The sequence below is a fragment of the Manis javanica genome, chromosome 8 (genome assembly GCF_040802235.1).
Source record: "Manis javanica isolate MJ-LG chromosome 8, MJ_LKY, whole genome shotgun sequence".
NCBI lineage: Eukaryota > Metazoa > Chordata > Mammalia > Pholidota > Manidae > Manis > Manis javanica.
The window spans coordinates 124,246,333-124,268,193 of record NC_133163.1 but is presented as its reverse complement, the minus strand read 5'-3'; the positions used below and the strand labels follow the sequence as shown (position 1 = coordinate 124,268,193).

At 37.9% G+C, this 21,861-nt stretch overlaps 1 protein-coding gene across 6 annotated transcripts in view; it reads right to left on the bottom strand.

The window, feature by feature from the left end:
* SCAPER (S-phase cyclin A associated protein in the ER) overlaps positions 1-21,861 on the bottom strand; it is a 539,256-nt gene that overhangs the window by 258,155 nt on the left and 259,240 nt on the right. For all 6 annotated transcript variants that reach the window (XM_073212228.1, XM_073212229.1, XM_073212230.1 and 3 more), the window contains exon 21: positions 8,617-8,753. In XM_073212228.1, the coding sequence (XP_073068329.1) occupies positions 8,617-8,753 (137 nt within the window). The remainder of the gene's footprint in view (positions 1-8,616; positions 8,754-21,861) is intronic.

Here is a 21,861-nt window from a genome sequence, read left to right as displayed (position 1 = left end):
CCTTCGTGGTCTGAGACATTGGCTGGTAGAATTTCAATCTTTTTGAATTTAGTGAGGCTCTTTTTGTGGCCTAGTATGTGGTCTATTCTGGGGAATGTCCCACGTGCAGTTGAGAAGAATATGTATCCTGTTGCTTTTGGATGTAGAGTTCTATAGATGTCTATTAGGTCCATCTGTTCTAGTGTGTTGTTCAGTGCCTCTGTGTCCTTACTTATATTCTGTCTGGTGCATCTGTCCTTTGGAGTGAGTGGTGTATTGAAGACTCCTAAAATAAATGCATTGCATTCGAATTCCTCTTTTACTTGTGTTAGTATTTGTTTCACATATTTTGATGCTCCTGTATTGGGTGCATATATATTTATAATGGTTATATCCTCTTGTTGGACTGACCCCTTTATCATTATGTAATGTCCTTTATCTCTTGTTACCTTATTTGTTTTGAAGTCTATTTTGTCTGATATTAGTACTGCAACACCTCTTTTTTATTACTGTTGTTTGCCTGAAATATCTTTTTCCACCCCTTGAATTTTAATCTGTGTATGTCTTGGGGTTTGAAGTGAGTGTCTTCTCAGCAGCATAGATGGGTCTTGCTTTTTTTATCCATTCTACTACTCTGTGTCTTTTGATTGGTGCATTCAGTCCATTTATGTTTAGGGTGATTATTGAAAGATATGTCCTTATTGCCATTGCAGGCTTTAGATTCATGGTTACCAAAGGTTCAAGGTTAGCTTCTTTACTATCTTACTGTCTAACTTAACTCACTTGTTGAGCTATTATAAACACAGTCTGATGATTCTTTATTTCTCTCCCTTCTTATTTCACCTCCTGCATTCTTTATATATTAGGTGTTTTATTCTGTGCTCTTTTCCGTTTACTTTGACTGCTTTTGTGGGTAGTTGATTTTATTTTTTGCCTTTAGTTAGTATTTGGTTGGTCTGCTTTCTTTGCTGTGATTTTATTTTCTCTGGTGACATCTATTTAGCCTTAGGAGTGCTCCCATCTAGAGCAGTCCCTCTAAAATACCCTGTAGAGGTGGTTTGTGGGAGGCAAATTCCCTCAACTTTTCCTTGTATGGGAATTGTTTAATCCCTCCTTCATATTTAAATGATAATCGTGCTGGATACAGTATCCTTGGTTCAAGGCCCTTCTGTTTCATGGCATTATATATATCATGCCATTCTCTTCTGGTCTGTAAGGTTTCTGCTGAGAAGTCTGATGATAGCCTAATGGGTTTCCCTTTGTATGTTAATGTTTTTCTCTCTCTGGCTGACTTTAATATTCTGTCCTTGTCCTTGATCTTTTTCCATTTTAATTATTATGTGCCTTGGTGTTGTCCTCCTTGGGTCCCCTCTGTTGGGGAAGTTTTCAGCAATTATTTCTTCATATACACTTTCTATCCCTTTTTCTCTCTTCTTCTTCTTCTGGTACCCCTATAATGTGGATATTGTTCCGTTTGGATTGGTCACACAGTTCTCTTAATATTCTTTCATTCCTGGAGATCCTTTTATCTCTCTCTGTGTCTGTTTCTCTGCATTCTTATTCTCTGATTTGTATTCCATTAATGGCCTCTTGCATCTCGCCCATTCTGCTTTTAAGTTCTTCCAGAGACTGTTTTCTGTATTCTCCCTCCCAACTTTATTCATGAGCTCTTCATTTTTCTCTGCGGCTCCATCAGCATGGTTATGACCTTTATTTTGAATTCTTTTTCAGGAAGATTGGTTAAATCTATCTCCCCAGGTTCCGTCTCAGGGCAGGATGACTCTGAGATTTTGGTCTGGATCATATTCTTTTGCCTTTTCATGGTGATAGAGGTAGTTGTGGGCATTTGGTGCATTTGTCAGCTAGTGGAACAAAGTCCGCTCCTGCTTGCAGTTTGCCTTCTTCTCCTGTGAGAACGGTGACCCGTAGGAGCTTGTGCTGGGCAGATGTGTGCCGACAGGGCCTGTAAGTCTGGGCGGGTGGCTGCAGAGGCAGCTCTACGTGGCTGCTGTGGGCATCGCTGTCCTCAGGCTTCTGCTCCGCTATGGCGGGGTGGCGCCGGAGGGGGAACGGGCAGAAGGTTGTTTATTGCCATGAGGGGCCACAGAGCTGCGCTGCCACCCAAGGGGTTAGGGCACCCATAGTTTCCTGGAATAGCCAGCTGCTGGGCTGAGTGTGCCAGGATGCTTCCATCCAGCAGTGAGGTTCCTGTCCCTTTAAGACTTTCAAAAAGCACTCACTTCTCTTTTGCCCAGGGGGCGCCAGCTGTGGGGACCCGGTTGCAGATTTTACTTTTCCATTTCCATGGTCTCCAGCACACCACGCAGTGTGTGTCTGTACTCCCGGTGCGGATGACTAGGGCTGGGTATTCAGCAGTCCTGGGCTCCCTCTCCCTCCCTGCTCTGACTCCTCTCCTTCCACCAGGGGCTGGGGTGAGGCGCGCTCGGGTCCCACCAGGCTGCAGCTTGTATCTCACCCCCTTCCTGGGGCACTGGGTTCTCACAGGTGTATATGTAGCCTGGCTGTTGTACTGTATTGTCTGCTCTCTCTTTTAGGTATAGTTGTATTTCTTGTATTTTCATAAATATATATGGTTTTGGGAGGAGATTTCTGCTGCCCTACTCACCCTGCCATCTCGTTGAGCCCCCTTCAGCACTGAATTTTATCAGACATTTAACATAAAGACCTAATACCCATCCTACTTAAAGTTTTCCAAAAAGTAGAAGAGGAAGGAATACTTCCAAACTCATTCTATGAAGCCAACATCACTCTAATACCAAAACCAGGGAAAGACCTCACAAAAAAAGAAAATTACAGATCAATATTCCTGATAAACATAGATGCAAAAATATTCAACAAAATATAAGCAAACAAAACTCAAAAACACATCAAAAACATCATATGTCATTATCATGTGGGATTTATTCCAGGGATGCAAGAATGGTACAATATTAAAAAAATCCATCAACATCATCCACTACATCAACAAAAAGGACAAAAAACACATGATTATCTCCGCAGATGCTTTAAAAACATCTGACAAAATTCAATATCCATTCATGATAAAAACTCTCAACAAAATGCGCATAGAGTGCAAGTACCTCAACATAATAAAGGCCATATATGACAAACCCACAGCCAACATCACGCTTTACACTGAAAAGCTGAAAGCTTTTTCTCTAAGAATGGGAACAAGACAAGGATGCCCACTCTCCCCACTTTATTCAACATAGTACTGGAGGTCCCAGCCATGGCAGTCAGATAACACAAACAAATAAAAGGCATCCAGATCAACAAGGAACAAGTTAAACTGTCACTGTTTGGAGATGACATGATATTGTACATAAAACACCCTAAAGAATCCACTCCAAAACTACTAGAACTAATATCTGAATTCAGCAAAGTTGTGCGATACAAAATTAACACGCAGAAATCTGTTGCATTCCTATATACTAATGATTAACTAGCAGAAAGAGAAACCAGGAAAACAATTCATTTCACAAGTGCATCAAAAAGAATAAAATACCTCGGAAAAAACCTAACCAAGGAAGACTATACCCTGTCAACTACAAAACACTCATGAGAGAAATCAAAGACAACAAAAAATGGAAATGCATCCCATGCTCATGGATAGGAGGAATTAATAATGTCAAAATGGTCAATGTGCCTAAAGCAATCTACAGATTCAATGTAATCCCTATCAAAATACCAACAAAATACTACTTTAATGAAGTAGAAGAAAGAGTTCTAAAATTCATATGGAACCACGAAAGACCCCAAATAGCCAAAACAACCCTGAAAAGGAAGAATAAAGCTAGAGGGATTAGGTTCCCCAACTTCAAGCTCTACTGCAAAGCTACAGTAATCAAGACAATTAGGTACCGCCCCAAAAACACAGGCATAGATGAATGGACTAGAATAGAGAGCCCAGATATAAATCCACACATACATGGCTATCTAATATATGATAAAGGAGCCATGGATATACCACGGGGAAATGACAGCTTCTTCACCAACTGGTGCTGGCAATACTGGACAGCTACATGTAAGACAATGAAACTGGATTACTGTCTAATACCATACACAAAATTTAACTTGAAATGGATCAAAGTCCTGAATGTAAGTCATGACAACATAAAATTCTTAGAAGAAAACATACGCAAAACTCTCTTGAATATAAACATGAGCAACTTTTTATGAACATATCTTCCCAGGCAAGGGAAACAGAAGCAAATATGAACAAGTGGGACTATATCAAACTAAAGAGCTTCGGTACAGCAAAGGACCCCATAAGTAGAACAAGGCATCTTATAATAAGGTAGAATATGTTCATAAATGACATATCCAGTAAGGGGTTAACATCTAAAATATATAAAAAGCTCATATGCCTCAACACCCAAAAAGCAAATAACCTGATTGAAAAATGGGCAGAGGATATGAACAGACACTTCTCCAAAGAAGAAGTTCAGATGGCCAACAGCCACCTGAAAAGATGCTCCACATCACTAGTCATCAGAGAAATGCAAATTAAAACCACAATGAGATATCACCTCATACCAGCTGGGATGGCCAACATTCAAAAGACAAAAAACAACAAGTGCTGGTGAGGATGTGGAGAAAGGGGAACCCTCCTACACTGCTGGTGGGAATGTAAACTAGTTCAACCATTGTGGAAAGCAGTGTGGAGGTTCCTCAAAAAACTCAAAATAGAAATACCATTTGATCCAGGAATTCCACTCCTACGAATTTACCCTAACAATGCAGTTTCCCAGTCTCAAAAAGACATATGCACCCCTCTGTTTATTGCAGCACTATTTTCAGTAGCCAAGAAACGGAAGCAAACTAAGTGGATAAAGAAGATGTGGCACAGATACACAATGGAATATTATTCATTCATAAGAAGAAAACAAATCCTACCATTTGCAACAACATGGATGGAGCTAAAGGGTATTATGCTCAGTGAAATAAGCCAGGCAGAGAAAGACAAGTACTGAATGATTTCACTCATTTGTGGATCATAGGAGCAAAGCAAAAACTGAAGGAACAAAGCAGCAGCAGAATCACAGAACCCAAGAATGGACTAGCAGTTGCCACAGGGAAAGGGATTGTGGGGCTGGGTGGGAAGGAAGGGAGAAGGGCAATAAGGGGCATTATGATGAGCACACATAATGTAGCGGGGGGTGCATGGGGAAGGCAGTTTAGCCCAGAGAAGACAAGTAGTGACTCTATAGCATCTTACTACACTGATGGACAGTGACTGTAATGGGGTATGTGGTGGGGACTTGATAATGGGGGGAATCTAGTAACCACAATGTTGCTTATGTAATTATATATTAATGATACCAAAAATATATATATATATATGTTTGCAAGATTTTCTGTTAAGTGAATTTGTTGATGAAAACAATGTAAGTGTACTATCAATAAAAACTCTCGTATCTGCGCTATAAAAGTATTTCTTGAAAGAAATTTCTAACCTATTAAAAAACTCTTCCAAATGAAGATTTTCAATGGTCTTGACCTCTTTTTATTTAAAGTTTACAAATGATATATCTGATCAGCTTCCAAGAACTGACTGACATCTTGAAAGACAGAAATGTATCAGCCAAATTTCAAAGGCAATTTTTCCCAATTGTTGAGGTTGAAAAATGGTATTATGATTTAATAAGCATAGCCAATAATACACTTCTCACACTTTTATTGTTATCAGGTATCTTGTTATAACAGCTAGTTATGACAACCAAGAAAACAGCACTGAAATAAACTGGACTTAGGATAACTTTTGACTCACTTTATCACAAATCTAACAAGACTTTCAAAAATACTTAAGCATAGTTAATTAATTTGTTCTCAGTAACACTGCTATTAATAATTTTTGTTATCATTAACAAGTAAAAATAATTTTATGTTTCATCTTTATTTTTAAATTGTATGTATTTTTATTCAATAAAAAAAGAAAAAAAATATACAGGGAAACTCTAAAATGGGAGAGAAAAATTACATATATCTGGGGAAAAAATTGCAGACAAAATATGTAAACCCAAAAATAAAGTGAAAATAACTAAATTTTTCAAATGGGTTAAACTTTTGACAGGTACTTTGTAAAGGCAGATACTGAATGGCTTCAAAGCACATGAAAAAGATGGTTGATATACATCATTAGTCACTAGAGTACTGCAAATTAGAACCACAACGAGATACCACTATGCTCCTACTAGAAGGAGGCAGAAACTGCAAAAACTAACAATACCAAGTACTAGCAAGATTGTGAAGCAACAGGAACTCCCACAGATGGCTGACAGGAGTATAAAATAGTACAACCACTGTCGAAAACAGTGTGGCATTCCACTTCTAGGTATTTACTCTAGAGAAATTAAAATGTATACAACACCCAAAGATTTGATAAAAGCTTAATTTGTAAATGCCAAAAAACTGGAAACCCAAATGTCTATCAAGAAACAGATTAAGAAACTATGGGATATGCACACAGGAATGATTAGCAATAAAAAGGAACAAACTGCATACACATAACACAGATAAATCTCAAAAACAATATACTTAGTAAAAGAAGCCAGCCACAAAGGTACTTCATTTGTATGCATTTCCAGTACAGGGAAAACTAATCTATAATAACAGAATGCAGATCAGTGGTCACCAAAGGCCTGGGTGGTGAGAGACTGACTGGGAAGAGGCACAAAGAAATTTTGTAATGGAAATGTTCTAAATTTTCATAGGGTGTAGATTACATAAGAATCTCGATTTGTGAAAACTCAACAAGCTGTAGAAGTCTCTACATTTCACTCATATATATCATATCACATGAAAAAGATTCATAGATATAAGTATATACGTAAGATATATATGCCAAAATATTAGTAGTAGAATTATAGATATGTTTTCTTATAATTTTAAGATTTTGTTTAATAAACTAGATTCAGGTACATAAACAAATTGGGCCCTCAAGGACAGCCTCACTGAAAAGGTGCCATTTGAATAGGCCTGAAGGAGGTTAGGGAGTTAGCTATACGGAAATCTGTGGGAAAAGCCATCCAGGAGGAGGAAACCTGAACTGTAAAAGCCCTGAGGTCTGGGGAAGAGAAGTCGTATGATGTGACTTACATTTTGACAGGCTTGCTCTGGCTATCGTTACCGAGAACAAACTGCAGAGAGGCAAGGGAAGAACAAGGGGGGCAAGTCAGAGGGCAACTAACATAACGCAGGTAAGAGATGTTAGAGGCTTGGCCCAGGGGGGAAACAGGGAAGTTAAAGAGAGGTAGTCAGTTTTGAATATATTTTAAGGCAAATGTAACATGATTTGCAGTTGGACTGAATGTTAGGTGTGGGAGTAAGAGAAAGCTCAAGGATGCCTTCAAGGGTTTTGGCATATGGAACCAGAACAGGGTGTCCGTTTACTAAGGCAGAGATTACAGGACAAAAAGGGGTTTTCTTCTTTGAGGGAGGGGCTGCAAAGGAGGGAGCGGGAGCTTGTTTCGGACATACCAAGGTTGAGTAAAAAAAGATATAAAATTGGTAGTCAGCAACAAGTAGAGGATATTTAAAGCCACAGGACTTGGCGAGCTCACTAAGGGAATGTGTACACAGAAGAAAAAAGGTCCAAGGAACAGGCTCTACAGCATTTCCGTGTGAGGTGATCAGCAAGTTCTTAGCATGCACTGGAAGTGAAAATCACCGATACTCTGAAGTATACCATGGAACTATTTTTAGAAAATTAGAGGGACCTCAACAAATACAATTAAAGAACCTTATGTATTTTTTGCTTGAATGATTCTCTGAAGTTTTCACTTATTCTGTCAGATACAATGGACACCTTGTTTTATCACAGTCTGAAACTGGCAACTATAAAGAGACAGTCTTCATCCACCATTATTCTAGGCCTGTATTTCTATAATCCCATGGGTCAAGCTTTCCCATCTTTCAAGATATTTGGGGAAAAAATGTGCAACAACATATTCAGACTATCTTCCCTCAAATAACAAAGAATTACCTACTAAGAACTACGTTTTTTCCCTCAAATGAAGCCCATCAGTTAGCAGATGGTGATCAAAGCATGTGAGGTGATGATGAACCACACAGCTCTCTATTCCGCAGTTATCGCTTTGGAGGCTGGTGATAAACTACAGGTCTGACAAGTCACTTTCCATTTCAGGGTATGTCTTCAACTTTTTCTGGTTGCGACAGGCACCCAGATTGATTAAACCTAGGCACAGGATTTGACACTACAGCCAGCAGACTTCTATTTGTTGATTGCTATTGATTTTCTTTGATATTTCATTTAAAAATCAATAGCTGGAAAGAAAAATAGGCTCCGTTCACACACCCTTAGACAGACTACTGCATGCTGGAGGGGACATGAGTTTGGCAAGGCTCTGGCACCCAATTATAAGAAGAGCTCCTAACAGGTGAAAGCAAGGGCTTTAAATCAATATGCAGTTTTCTTTCTCAATCAAACAAAGTGGCTATAAATTAGGCTCATCAGTGTTATTTTCAAGGCTTTATTGAAGCAAACAACTTTAAACTTTTTGAGGGATGAAGGGATTTCTTTGGATTTACACTGAAAAGGATACATCACTAAGCTTTTCTTTTGTTCTATTTTGCTTGTAAGGATATTTTTGGTACCTGGAATTCATCCGAGCTTTTATCTTTTTGGCTTTTTTTTTACTTCTTTGCCGCTCTTCTCCATCATTCAAAGACTCTGGTGGAGCTACACTTTCAACCACAATGTCAGTAATGTACTTCTTTAAGGACAGATGCTCCTGGCAAGATAAAATAATAATGATGATGATGATTAAAAAGTAACATAGCACTGTTAATATAACTACAGTGACTATAAAAGAGTATGTAGTTGAAAGTTAAACTAATTTCTATGAAATACTGGTTTCCACAATTACTTTGAAAAACACTGAAGATGCTGTTTTACTTGAGATATTCAGACTTGTCAAACTTTTGCTGTACATCACCTGTACTAAATGCTAAGGATACAAAGACATAATATCCCTGTCCCTTGCAACCACACAGTGTAACAGAAGTAAAATAAACACACAAATCTATAATACTAAGCAATAGTTCCAATTGAAAAGTTAGAGTGCTCCGGGAGCTCAAAAGGAGAAACAAAATTCCTGTTCACTGGGGGTGAGGAGGAAAGATTTCAAGAAGGGAGCACTACGTCTGCTATCACTTGAAGGATGGACTGAAATTTAGCATATGGGTATGTGTGTGTTTGTTTGGGCTGCAAGTTAGGAAAGGTAGGAGAAAGAAAGGGGGCATTTCAGAAAATACAGGCAGATACGAGGAAGTAGAAGGTGGTTCCTGGCAGCAAGGGTCCCATTTCTTTCCTTATCTGTCGTAGGTTTCGTGGCCCGTCACTGTAATCACTCCCTTGCATGTGTACAACTCTCCTGCCCCTCTCTTCTTCTTTCATACTTGCATGGCCAATTCCCAACTCTAACATCACACTTTCTCCCTATTCTGCACCCATACCTGAGCACCTTAATATGGCCATAATTAATTACAAACCATGCTGACTGCTCTCACTTTAAATTTATGACATGTACCTCAAATGGTCTCTAGTATACCAGGCAATCAAGTAATCTTGGACTACTTTAACCACATTCTCCTTCCTAAAAATTATTTTCGACCTTCCCTAAAATTTCTAACACCCTTAGCCTTGTCAATCACTTCCTCTGCCCTGACACTCTTTCTTCACTGTGCTTCTGGACATCACACTGCCCTCCTGGCTCACCAGCTATACCTTCTGAAGTCTTCTTTGCTGGATCCTTTTCCTCTTCTTGACCAGTAAATGTTAGTATCCCAGAGCTATCTTCACATCTTCCCTATTCTCCATTAAAACTTACTCATCAAGTGGAGTGACTTGAAATATATTTATATATCGGAAATTCCCAAATTATTATCTCTAGTCCTGACCTCTCTCTTAGAACTCAACTCCTACTATATCAAACTATGTCCTGAAAATCTCCACTTAGGTGGAATATTTCTACCATCAGCATTTCTAACAGATCACAAGAAAATTCTTATTACCTCTATATACATAAAGTTGCTCTTCTCAACAGTGTATCACAGAGGAGGGACATAGTGGATCTCTGGCAACTCACTGCACTGATGGACAGTGAGTGGATTGGAGTGTGGGAGGGGACTTGATAATATGGGTAAATGGAGTAACAACATTTTTTTTTCATGTGAAACCTTCATAAGAGTGTATATCAATCATACCTTAATAAAATAAAAAGTTGCTCTTCTCAGAGCTTTCCCTACTTTAGTAAATGTACCATCATTTCCACAATTGTTCATAACTAATCCATCAGTAAATATTATCAGCTACTTTCAAATATGTCCCAAAATTTATCCCAAATCCAATCACCTCTCCCCACCACTATCACCTAAGGCATCATCAGCTCTCACCTGTTGTACTGTGCTAGCCTCTTAATTGTCATCCCAGCTTCTAATTTGATCCTCAATTCTTTCTTTTTTAAAATTAGTTTATTTATTTTTTGGTATCATTAATATACAATTACATGAGCAACATTGTGGTTACTAGATTCCCCCCATTATCAAGTCCCCACCACATACCCCATTACAGTCACTGTCCATCAGCATAGTAAGATGCTACAGAGTCACTACTTGTCTTCTCTATGTAATACTGCCTTCCCTGTGACACCCCTACATTATGTGTGCTAATCATAATGCCCCTTATTCCCCTTCTCCCTCCCTTCCCATTCATCGTCCCCAGTCCCTTTCCCTTTGGTAACTGTTAGTCCATTCTTGGGTTCTGTGAGTCTGCTGCTGTTTTGTTCCTTCAGTTTTTGCTTCGTTCTTATACTCCACAGCTGACTGAAATCATTTGGTGCGTGTCTTTCTCCGCCTGGCTTATTTCACTGAGCATAATACCCTCTAGCTCCATCCATGTTGTTGCAAATGGTAGAATGGATTTGTTTTCTTCTTCTGCCTGAATAATATTCCATTCTGTGTATGTACCACATCTTCTTTATCCATTCATCTACTGATGGACACTTAGGTTGCTTCCATTTCTTGGCTTTTATAAATAATGCTGCGATAAACACAGGGGTGCATATGTCTTTTTGAAACTGGGCTGCTACATTCTTAGGGTAAATTCCTAGGAGTGGAATTCCTGGGCCAAATGGTATTTCTATTTTGAGTTTTTTGAGGAACCTCCACACTGCTTTCCAGAATGGCTGAACTAGTTCATATTCCCACCAGCAGTGTAGGAGGGTTCCCCTTTCTCTGCATCCTCACCAGCATTAGTTGTTCCTAGTCTTTTCTATGTTGGCCATCCTAACTGGTGTGAGGTGATATCTGATATTGCACTTCCCTGATAATTAGCGATGTGGAGCATCTTTTCATGTGCCTGATGCCATCTGAACTTCTTCTTTGGAGAAGTGTCTGTTCATATCCTCTGCCCATTTTTCAATCAGGTTATTTGCTTTTTGGGTGTTGAGGCATATGAGCTTTTTATATATTTTAGATGTTAACCCCTTATCAGATATGTCATTTACAAATATATTCTCCCATAATGTAGGAGGGCTTTTTGTTCTGCTGATGGTGTCCTTTGCTGTACAGAAGCTTTTTAGAATGATACAGTCCCATTTGTTCATTTTTTATTTTGTTTCTCTTGCCTGAGGAGATGTGTTCAGGAAAAAGTTGCTCATGTTTATATTCAAGAGGTTTTTGCCTGTTTTCTCCTAAGAGTTGTATGGTTTCATGACTTACATTCAGGTCTTTGATCCATTTCAAATTTACTTTTGTGTATGGGGTTAGACAGTGATCCAGTCTCATTCTCTTGCATGTAGCTGTCCAGTTTTGCCAACACCAGCTGTTGAAGAGTCTGTCATTTCCCCATGGTATATCCATGGCTCCTTTATTGTATATTAATTGACTATATATGCTTGGGCTCTCTGTTCCATTGGTCTATGGGTCTGTTCTTGTGTCAGTACCAAATTGTGTTGATTACTGTGGCTTTGTAGTAGAGCTTGAAGTTGGGGAGCAAAATACCCCCAGATTTGTTCTTCCTTCTCAGGATTGCTTTGGTTATATGGCATCTTTTGTGGTTCCATATGAATTTTAAAACTATTTGCCCTTGTTCAGTGAAGAATACTGTTGGTATTTTGATACAGATTGCATTGAATCTGTAGATTGCTTTAGGCAGGGTGGCCATTTGACAATAATAATTCTTCCTATCCATGAGCATGGGATTTGTTTCCATTTACTGGTATGTTCTTTAGTTCTCTCATGAGTGTCTTGTAGTTTTCAGAATATAGGTCTTTCACTTCCTTGGTTACATTTCTTCCTAGGTATTTTATTGATCCTCAATTCTTTATAAAAGGAGCCAGTCACTTTTTAAAACATAAATTACATCACATCATTCTTCTTATCAAAATCTTGCCTTCCAGTCACACTCATGGTAAAATGAAAAGTCCTTACCATGTCCTTACATCATTGACTTCTCTGACCTCATTTTAAACTACTTTCTCCTTTGTTCACTCTACTCCAACCACAGTGGAGTGGATACTGTTCCTCACATTCATCAGGAATGTTACTCCCTCAGGACTCAATATATGTTGTGCCTTTAGCCAAGAATAATCTTCTCCCAGATATTTGCATAGTATCAGCTAAACTGAACAACCAACCTTAAAATATCCTTTATTATCTTCCATCTCCTTATTCTGTTTATTTTTCTTCATAGGACTTGCCTGACATCGAATGTCATTTACATTCTTATGCACTAGAAAATAAGTTTCTTGAGGGCTATGACTTTGTGTTTTGTTCACTGATGTTTCTATATCTGGTACTGTGCCTGGCATGTGGCAGGCACTCAATAGATACGTGTTGAATGAATGAATGAATGAATGAGGAAAGAGAAATGCAATGACAGGTAATAACAGTATATATGGTCAAAAGGTACAAGCTTCCATTTATAAGATAAATAAATTCTAAGAACTATGTACAGCATGATGACTGTGTTTAAATACTGCACTGGGTATTTGAAAGCTGCTAAGAGAGTAGATTTTAAAAGTTTTCATCACAAGAAAAAATAATTATAACTGTGTGCTAATGGATGTTAAGAAAACTTATTCTGGTGATCATTTTGCAATATATATACATAACAAACATGTACGCCTAATACAAATGTTATGTGTCGATTACATCTCAATTTTAAATAGACAAAAAATAGCATTTATGAAGGGTTATTATGCAACATACATTGAGCTAAATACTTCCATCTAATCACTCATTTAGTGATTTATAATTATTTGAATTATACTTTATATTTAAGAAGATCTTTTTTATTATTATTCCCATTTTGACTATGAGAGGACAGACACACAGTCAAATAACTTGCCCAAAGTTAGAAGGTCAAAATCATGACTGACAACTTTGCAAGACAGCAAAGTGATAGAGCCGAAATTTAAAACCAGACACCACACAGAAATGATTAAGGAATCTGTACCTTATATTACGATCTTAGAGATATGGCTGGAAAAGGAGTTTGGGCTACAGAAACGTGTTCATTCATTAGGAAACTTTTCAAACCATTAAATTACAAAAAAAAAAAAAAAAAGCAAAAATGCCCACAGCGAACAAGAGAAAATATTCTCTCAAAAGTCGAAGCAATATTGCAATACTGGAGGACACCTATATTCCAAATGCAACTTGAAAAAATAATCCAGGTCTCAAATCAAATGAAAGCAATAATATAAATAAATAAAGATAATATCTTTTACTATATCTCATAAGGATAAATGGTACAAAGCAAGTCATATCCACATTACCATTTATTGAATACTTAATATGTTATCAACAAAGGGCTAGATAAATAATATACATTATTTCCTATAATCTTCACAACCCCATAGAACAGATGGCAGTATGTTTACACTTTACATATGCTTAACAATGGCTAAAAGAGATTTGGTACTATGGCCATGTTCATAATGTATGGTCAACTTTGTAAGACTAGTGTTTTTCACTGCTCCACATTTCCTCCTTTAACATTGCTCATGTAGGTAGGCTAAGTCTCAGATATGTAATTTCTATCTGCACTAAGGAAAAAGCATATCCTAAATGACACCTTCAATTTTATGAAGGTCCAGTTATTCTATTTTCAGTTGGATATAAATGTCATTTATATTCCATTAGAACCCACTAAGGACCTTATACACAAATACAGACACTATATAGAAAAATATGGACTCTATATCCAGAACTATCAAAAAAATCACATATTTTTAAAAGATAATACATTTACATATATTCACACAAACACACACACATTTATCCTGTACTCATTTTTAAAAATTTCAATCTCAAATTTTTTATTTAAAAAATCCCAAATTAAAAACAAATGAGAACATATATTTTTGTTTGACATCATAACTTTTTTCTTGGTACAAAATCAACATGTTAAATATAGAACATATAAATAAAATTATGATATAAAAATCTATAATTCTAACACCTAAATATAATTGGGCATATCCTTCCATTTTTTTGCATATATATTTTTATAAAAATGGGATATATAAATTTATAATATTTTATAATCTGATTTATTCACATAATATTGCAAATATTCATACCATTAAATTATATTCTATAACATATGTAGGGCTGTAAAATCATGAGTATTCTGAATATTATTAAATGATTTATTGTTAGGAATTTGGATACATTTTTTACTTTCAATAAATAAACACCAGTGCAAAAAGTATTCCCTACAGTTAAAATTTCAAACACATAGCCTATTACTCCCTTATGATCAAATTGTGGAACTGAAATTTCTGAGTCACAGATTATACATATTTTTAAGGCTTTCCATAAGTATTTACAAACTGAACAACCAAAATGGAATTAATTTATGTTCCCACAGGCAATCTGCCTGTACCAAGTGTTTGTTTTGTTTATAAATCTATCAATTTGCTGGCTGAAAAGCTGGTATTAGTATGTTTGACCATTTTTTTGGTTGTCTATGACTTAAAATGTGTCTCTTGCCCCGCTTTCTCTAAACACATTTCAGGTTATGTTTTACTTTGTGTAAGAAGATCACCTTTTGGTGCTAAAAGAAACACATTGTTGACTGTGACACAGAATATTGGTTACTTTTTCATTAAAACTGTGAAGACTTTCTAAAGAAAAAGGATTTGAGATGATTTCTGAAGATGGAAGGCATGTACAAAGAAGGTTTTCACACACTGAACAGTGGTTGAGAAAATAATAGTGTATTTCTATAAGGAAGCATTCGCCATTATAAAACACTTACAGCAAAGGATTCTGAGGTTTTAGATTCTCCCTAGGTCACCATATAAAACCGCAAGAGCGATTAGTCAAAGCAAAACCCACAGAAAATATTTACAACAAAACAAGGTGACTTCTATAACCTCCAGATAGAGGAGAGTGAGGACAAACTACTGAAAACAGACCAGCAGGGTTTCAGGGCCTTTGAAGGAGAAACCAAAGGGAAACAACAGCGTGAACAATGGACTTGAGAACATGACTCTAAGAAAGGAACTGGTTTTCACTGGAGAGCTCGATCAGGCCAATTTGGGAATAGTGTCTGCAGGCGAGAAGGGCTTGCCCACTCCACAGTCAGGTGAGTGGAAGGTGCCCGCATGAAGGTCGTTGGGACAGTCTAGTCCAGGCTGGTCCCGGTGAACTCTCAAAACTGAGCCACAGGAGAAACTGTTAAAAAAAGGAATTTAACTGAGCAAACTAGGGATAAGAAAGATAAAGGAAAAATTGCTGAATAAAAGAACAGGAAAACAAAATCCAGAAATTTCATGAACCGAGTAATTTTTCACAGAAATAATAGAAGAGGGAGCTCCTTGATGTTAGAATACTAACCTTAATCACAACTCATTCTTAAAGTCTTATAAAACTAATTCCACATAAAAATAAACAACAGAGAAGTGTCAACGTCAAAAGATAAAATTATTAAAAGAAAAAGAAAATAAGTAAAATAGCAACTTTAGAAACAATAAAAACACACCAAAAAAACCATGGACAAAATAGACCAAAATGTCACCTTCTATTTCAAACTAAGCTAAAATAAATACAGAAAATGGCATAAGGCATGAGAAAACAAACATTACTATGTTAACTCAAATTTTAGGTCATAAAACTCAAGGAATATTAAAAATGAAAAAAATTAAGAAATGAAGATAAATAGAAGACACAGAAGAGTGAGTAAATACAAAAAAATGCCTCAGACAAAAGATGAAAAGGACAAAAACTTTTATATCAAAAGAATTAAAAATGATTTGAGAGTACATGGAAATATGAATATAGGCAAAGATATACCATACAGATAACAGGAGCCCCTAAAAATGGAAACTAAGGCAAGGGAACAGGTCAAATGTTAAAAACTATAATTCAAGAAAACTTTCCTGAAAAGAGTACAACTAAATATTGAAAGAATACACCTGAAAACACTGACCCAGAGTGGCTAATATCAAGGCATATTCTACTAGAATTTCTAAGCTTTAAAGAAAAAGGAAAAATTCTTTGGACATTTATGAAAAAAGCAAGTGAGTTACAAGAGAAAATATTAGGTTATCGTCAGCCTTTTGAAAACAACATTTTACACCACAAGAAAATGAAGTAATGTATTTAGAATGTTTAGAAAAAGAAATGTAAGCTAATTAAGATGAGCTTCCAAGTATATAATCCAGTTATCAACTTTATAAATCAGAGATTATATTCTCATAAACTCTTCCTGCGGACTCGACTAAAGAACAAGCCTCAGGATTTGGGGGAAAAGGTGGTGGTGTAGGAAGGCAAGGCAAAAACCTCCTACCAAAATCACATAGAACAAGAAAATACAGCAAATACAACTAGGCCTGAAAACAGCCTGAAGACAGCAAAACTGACCATCTACATCTGAGGAAGAAGAGAAAACCTCACAGAAAAGGGTAAAGTGGCAAAGCCCTGATCAGCCGGGACCCAGGCCCTCCCTTCACGCCGGCCCACAGGTGGGCTGAAGCGGAACAGAGTGGGGAGGTAGTAGAAGCCCAGGACCACTGAACTCCTGGCCCTGGAGATCTGCTCCAGAACACAAGCCCACATTGCACAGTGCCTTGGTGACTGGTGGGGCTGGACAACAGAGACTGGAGGAACACTCGGGAGGCTGAGATGGCAGTCGCCTGCGGAGAACAGGCACACTTTACCGCCGCCCCTGAGAAAAAAAGCAGAGCGGGCAGTTTGAAAGACTTCCCAACGGCGAGAGACGCACCAGAGGGGCAAGGATTGCATAGTGCTCTCCGCTTAGAAGAAAAGCAGGGTGGACAATTCCTCCACAGACTGCCCTCAAGCCAGGAGGTTGGGAGCTCTCAGGAGTTTCAGACGCTGGATCCCCCTGGCTTCCAACACAGCCTGGAGGTTCCACCCAGCAGCACGTGGCCTACTGGCCACTAGACTTTGCTCCCTGGTAGGTAGGGGGAGACTCCCAGCCTGCTCAGCCCTATTTTGGGCCAGCTGGGGAGCTGTGTGCATGAGCCAGGCTAGGCCTTCCACCAGGAACAGGTCCTGTGGGAGGCCCCTGCCATCTCAGCAGGCCAGCTGAGGCCACGACAGAGCAAGGGCACAGCACCAATGCTCTTCCCTGTGCCCGCGCATGCGCAGCCGAGCCCTGGGAGCTCTCCTTCCAGCAGGCCTGGTCCAGATAGCCAACAGTCCACACCATAGGGGGGTGGAGGGCAGCTCCTCCCACGGCAGCTCCAGCAGTGTAGCACCCACCTCCACTCCATGCACATGTGCCGCTCACCCCTGGGAGCTAGCTCCTCCTCATGACAGGAGCCAGTCCCACTGGCCTACGGCTGCCATTGCCTCAGGCTGGGATGGGGCACCTCTGCCCACAGCAACTTCAGTGGCACAACTCCAAGTATTCTTCCTTCTCCCATGATCACCTGAAAGCCCAGAAAGCCCACCTGAAATAAGACCACTACAAGCCAGAGGGAAAGGTGCCCCGCTCACAACATGCCAACAGCTGGGGATCCAGAGAAGGAAATTGAGCTTCCAGGCACTAGACAGCACCTCCTTCATAAAGCTATTACTCCATAGGAAACACTGAAAAACTGAAGAGGCAGAGGAATTTAGTACAAACAAGACTATAAAACAAAACATCAGAAAAAGGGCTAAAAGAAACTGAAATCAACAATCTTCTTTATAAAGACTTGGAAGTAAAAGTCATAAATATATGCACAGACCTACAGAAAAATATTAAAGATCTCAGGGAGGATTTCAACAAAAAGATAAAAGACCTCTAAAAAGTGACTCAGAACTGAAAGATACAGTATCTGAAATGAAAAACTCAATGGAAAAAATTAATACCAGGCTTAGACACAGGTTGAAGAAGCTGCAGGTGACTTGGAAATCAAGGAGCAAGAAAACAATGAGGCTGAAAAACAGAGAAAAAACAATCTCTAGGAATGAAAGAATAATAAGAGAGCTGTTTGACCAATTCACACAGAATATTGCCATTATAGTGGTACCAGAAGATGAAAAGAGAGACAAAAGGATAGAAAATCTCTTTGAGGAAGTAACTGTTGAAAATTTCCCCAATCTGGGAAAGGAAATAGACATTCAGGTCATGGAAGCACAAAGATCCCCCAACAAAAGGAACCTTAGGAAGACAATAACAAGGAACATAATAATTAAAATGGCAAAGATCAAGGACAAGGACAGAGTATTGAAAGCAGCTAGTGAGAGAAAAAAAGATCACTTATAAAGGAAACCCCATCAAGCCATCAGCAGACTTCTCAGCAGAACCTTTACAACCCAGAAGTGACTGACATGATATATTAAACGCAATGAAAGAGAAGGGCTTCCAACAAAGAATACTCCATGCGGCAAGATTATCATTTAAATTTGAAGCAGGGATTAAATAATTTCCAGACAAAATTAAAGAAATTCACCACCACTAAGCCAGGTATGTTAAAGAGCCAACTGTAGATGACAATGTTTCCAAGGCCAAATAGCTGTCACTAGTGAAAATAAACACAAAGTAAAGGGAGTAGATGAATTAATTACCAAGAAAGTATGAAATTAAATCAACTACTCACAAAATCAGTAAAGGGATTCACAAAGAGTGCAGAATATGACATCTAGTATATAAAGTGTGGAGGAGGAGGAAGAAGAAAGGCAGGGGGTAAGTACCTCTAGGTTGTGTTTGAAATAAAGCAATCAGCAATTTTAGACAGACTGTTAGATAGTAAGGAAGCTATCCTTGAACCTTTGGTAAACACAAGTCTAAAGCCTACAATGGCAGTAAGTATATATCTATCAATAATAATCATAAATGTAAATGGACTGAATGCACCAATCAAAAGACATAAAGTGGTAGAGGGGCTACAAAAACAAGATTCATCTATACACTGCCTTGTTACAAGAGACTCATCTCAAACCCAAGTACAAACATAGACTAAAAGTGAAGGGATGGAAAAAGATAGTTCGTGCAAATAATAGGAAGAAAAGGGCAGAAGTAGCAGTACTTATATCATACAAAATAAATTTTAAAACAAAGAAAATAACAGGAGACAAAGAAGGACATTATGTAATGATAAAGGGGTCATTATAAATATCTGTGCACCCAATACGAAACACCTAACACGTAAAATAATTACTAACAGAAGTAGACAGGAAAATAAACTGCAACACATTCATTTTAGGAGACTTCAACACACCACTCACACCAACAGACAGATCAACCAGACAGAAAATAAGTAGGGAAACAGGCACTGAAAAACACATTGAAACAGATGGACCTAACAGATATCTACAGAACATCCCACCCAAAAGCACCAAGATACACATTCTTCTCAAGTGTACATGGAACATTTTCCAGAACAGATCACATACTAGGCCACAAAAAGAGCCTCAATAAATTCAGAAAGATTGAAATTGTATCAAGCAGCTGCTCAGATCACAATGGTACAAAACTAGAAATAAATTACACAAAATGAAAAAAAAAAGTGTTTAACTCTCTCAGTTTAAATTTTACATATATGTATTTTTTTTCACTAATTGGACACTTTTGTAAAGCAATAGGGAACCAATTCATTATCTAGAAAACCTGTAAATAATTAAAATTTTCTCCTCTCACCCATTAAGCAAATAGTAGATGAAGGAAAGCATCTCTTTATAAATATATTTCAAATGATAAATGAAAATGAAATGTAAAATTGGAATATCCTCATATCCATCAATTTATAAATCTATAGGTATCTGTTAATCATTATGTAATAGTATCAATAGCTAATACCTCAATACTTCAATAAGAAAGACAATCAGACATATTTTCATCATGATAAAAGCACTCAACACCAGTTAGTTCTTCCAAATGAGTTGAACCCTAGTCTGATCCACCTGTCTATGGGCAGGAGAGAAGAGAGGACAGCAAAACACTCTGCACTGCAGCAAACTGCACAGTAATAGGGCTTTAGCAACGAACATCATTCCCTTGCCAGGGACTGAGTTTCCTAATCCCACTTATAGTTGGAGGTAGCCATGTAACCAAATTCCCACTGATGGAATATGAATGCATGCATTCAGTGTTTGAACACCCATTCAACTTTTTTCCTCTTCTGAAAAATGAAACACAAAAGAGCTTGTAATACAGCTCTGATCCTGAAGCAGAGTTAGGCCTTAGGGGAAGATAGAGACTAAAGACGGGTCACTGAAAAAACACACACATGAGGCCATCCTATAAACTAGGGCTGTTTTCTATAGGAATGCATAGGAAATAAACTTCCATGTTCTTAAAATCCATCTATTTTTCCTGCCCTTACTGTAGCAAATTATTCTTTTCCCTAATAAAATTAAGCAAATATTCATATATATTTACAAGATTATATAACTTCACATATTTCTGCATATCATTGTGCATAAGACTCTAACAAAAATAAGGCAGAATACTAAAATTTTCACTAGATGATTGATAAGATTTTTAATATTCTCTTTTGTAATAACCATGTATAATAAACATAAAGAAAGCCTTTTTTAAAATAGCTATCATGAACTGGCATCTGGAATTGACTTCCAATACTATTCGGGGAGAGCGGAAAGAATATCACTAAGACAGGATTCACCACGAGTTGAACATTGTTAGGGCTAAGAGGTAAGTACACAGAACTTCACCATACTAATCTACTATTTTTATTATTAAGGGATTATTGGTCTACAATCTTATGAAGGTTGCACATGAGCAACACTGTAGTCACTACATTCCCCCCTACTATCAAGACCCCCCACGCATAGCCCATTGCAGTCACTGTCCATCAGCATAGTAAGATGCTAGAGTCACTACCTGTCTTCTCTGTGTTATACTGCCTTTCCTGTGTCACCCCTACATTATATCTGCTGATCATAATACCCATTTACGCCCTTCTCCCTCTCTCCCCACCCGCCCTCCCCACCCTCTTTCTCTTTGCTAACTGCTAGCCCCTTCCTGAAGTCTTTAATCTGCTGCTGTTTTGTTCCTTCACTTTTGCTTTGTTGTGATACTCCACAAGTGAGGGAAATCTTTTAGTACTTGTCTTTCTCTGCCTGGCTTATTTCACTATGCATAATACCCTCTAGTTCCACCCTTCTGCTGAAAATGGTAGGATTTGTTTTCTTCTTATGGCTGAATAATATTCCATTGTGCATATGTACAATACATTCTTTATCCATTTATCTACTGAGGGACACTTAGGTTGCTTCCATGTCTCAGCTATTGCAAATAGTGCTGCAATAAACATAAGGGGTGCATATGCCTTTTCGAATCAGGGATCTTGTATTCTTTCGGTAAATTCCTAGGAGTGGAAAACCTGCATAAAATGGTATTTATATTTTTAGTTT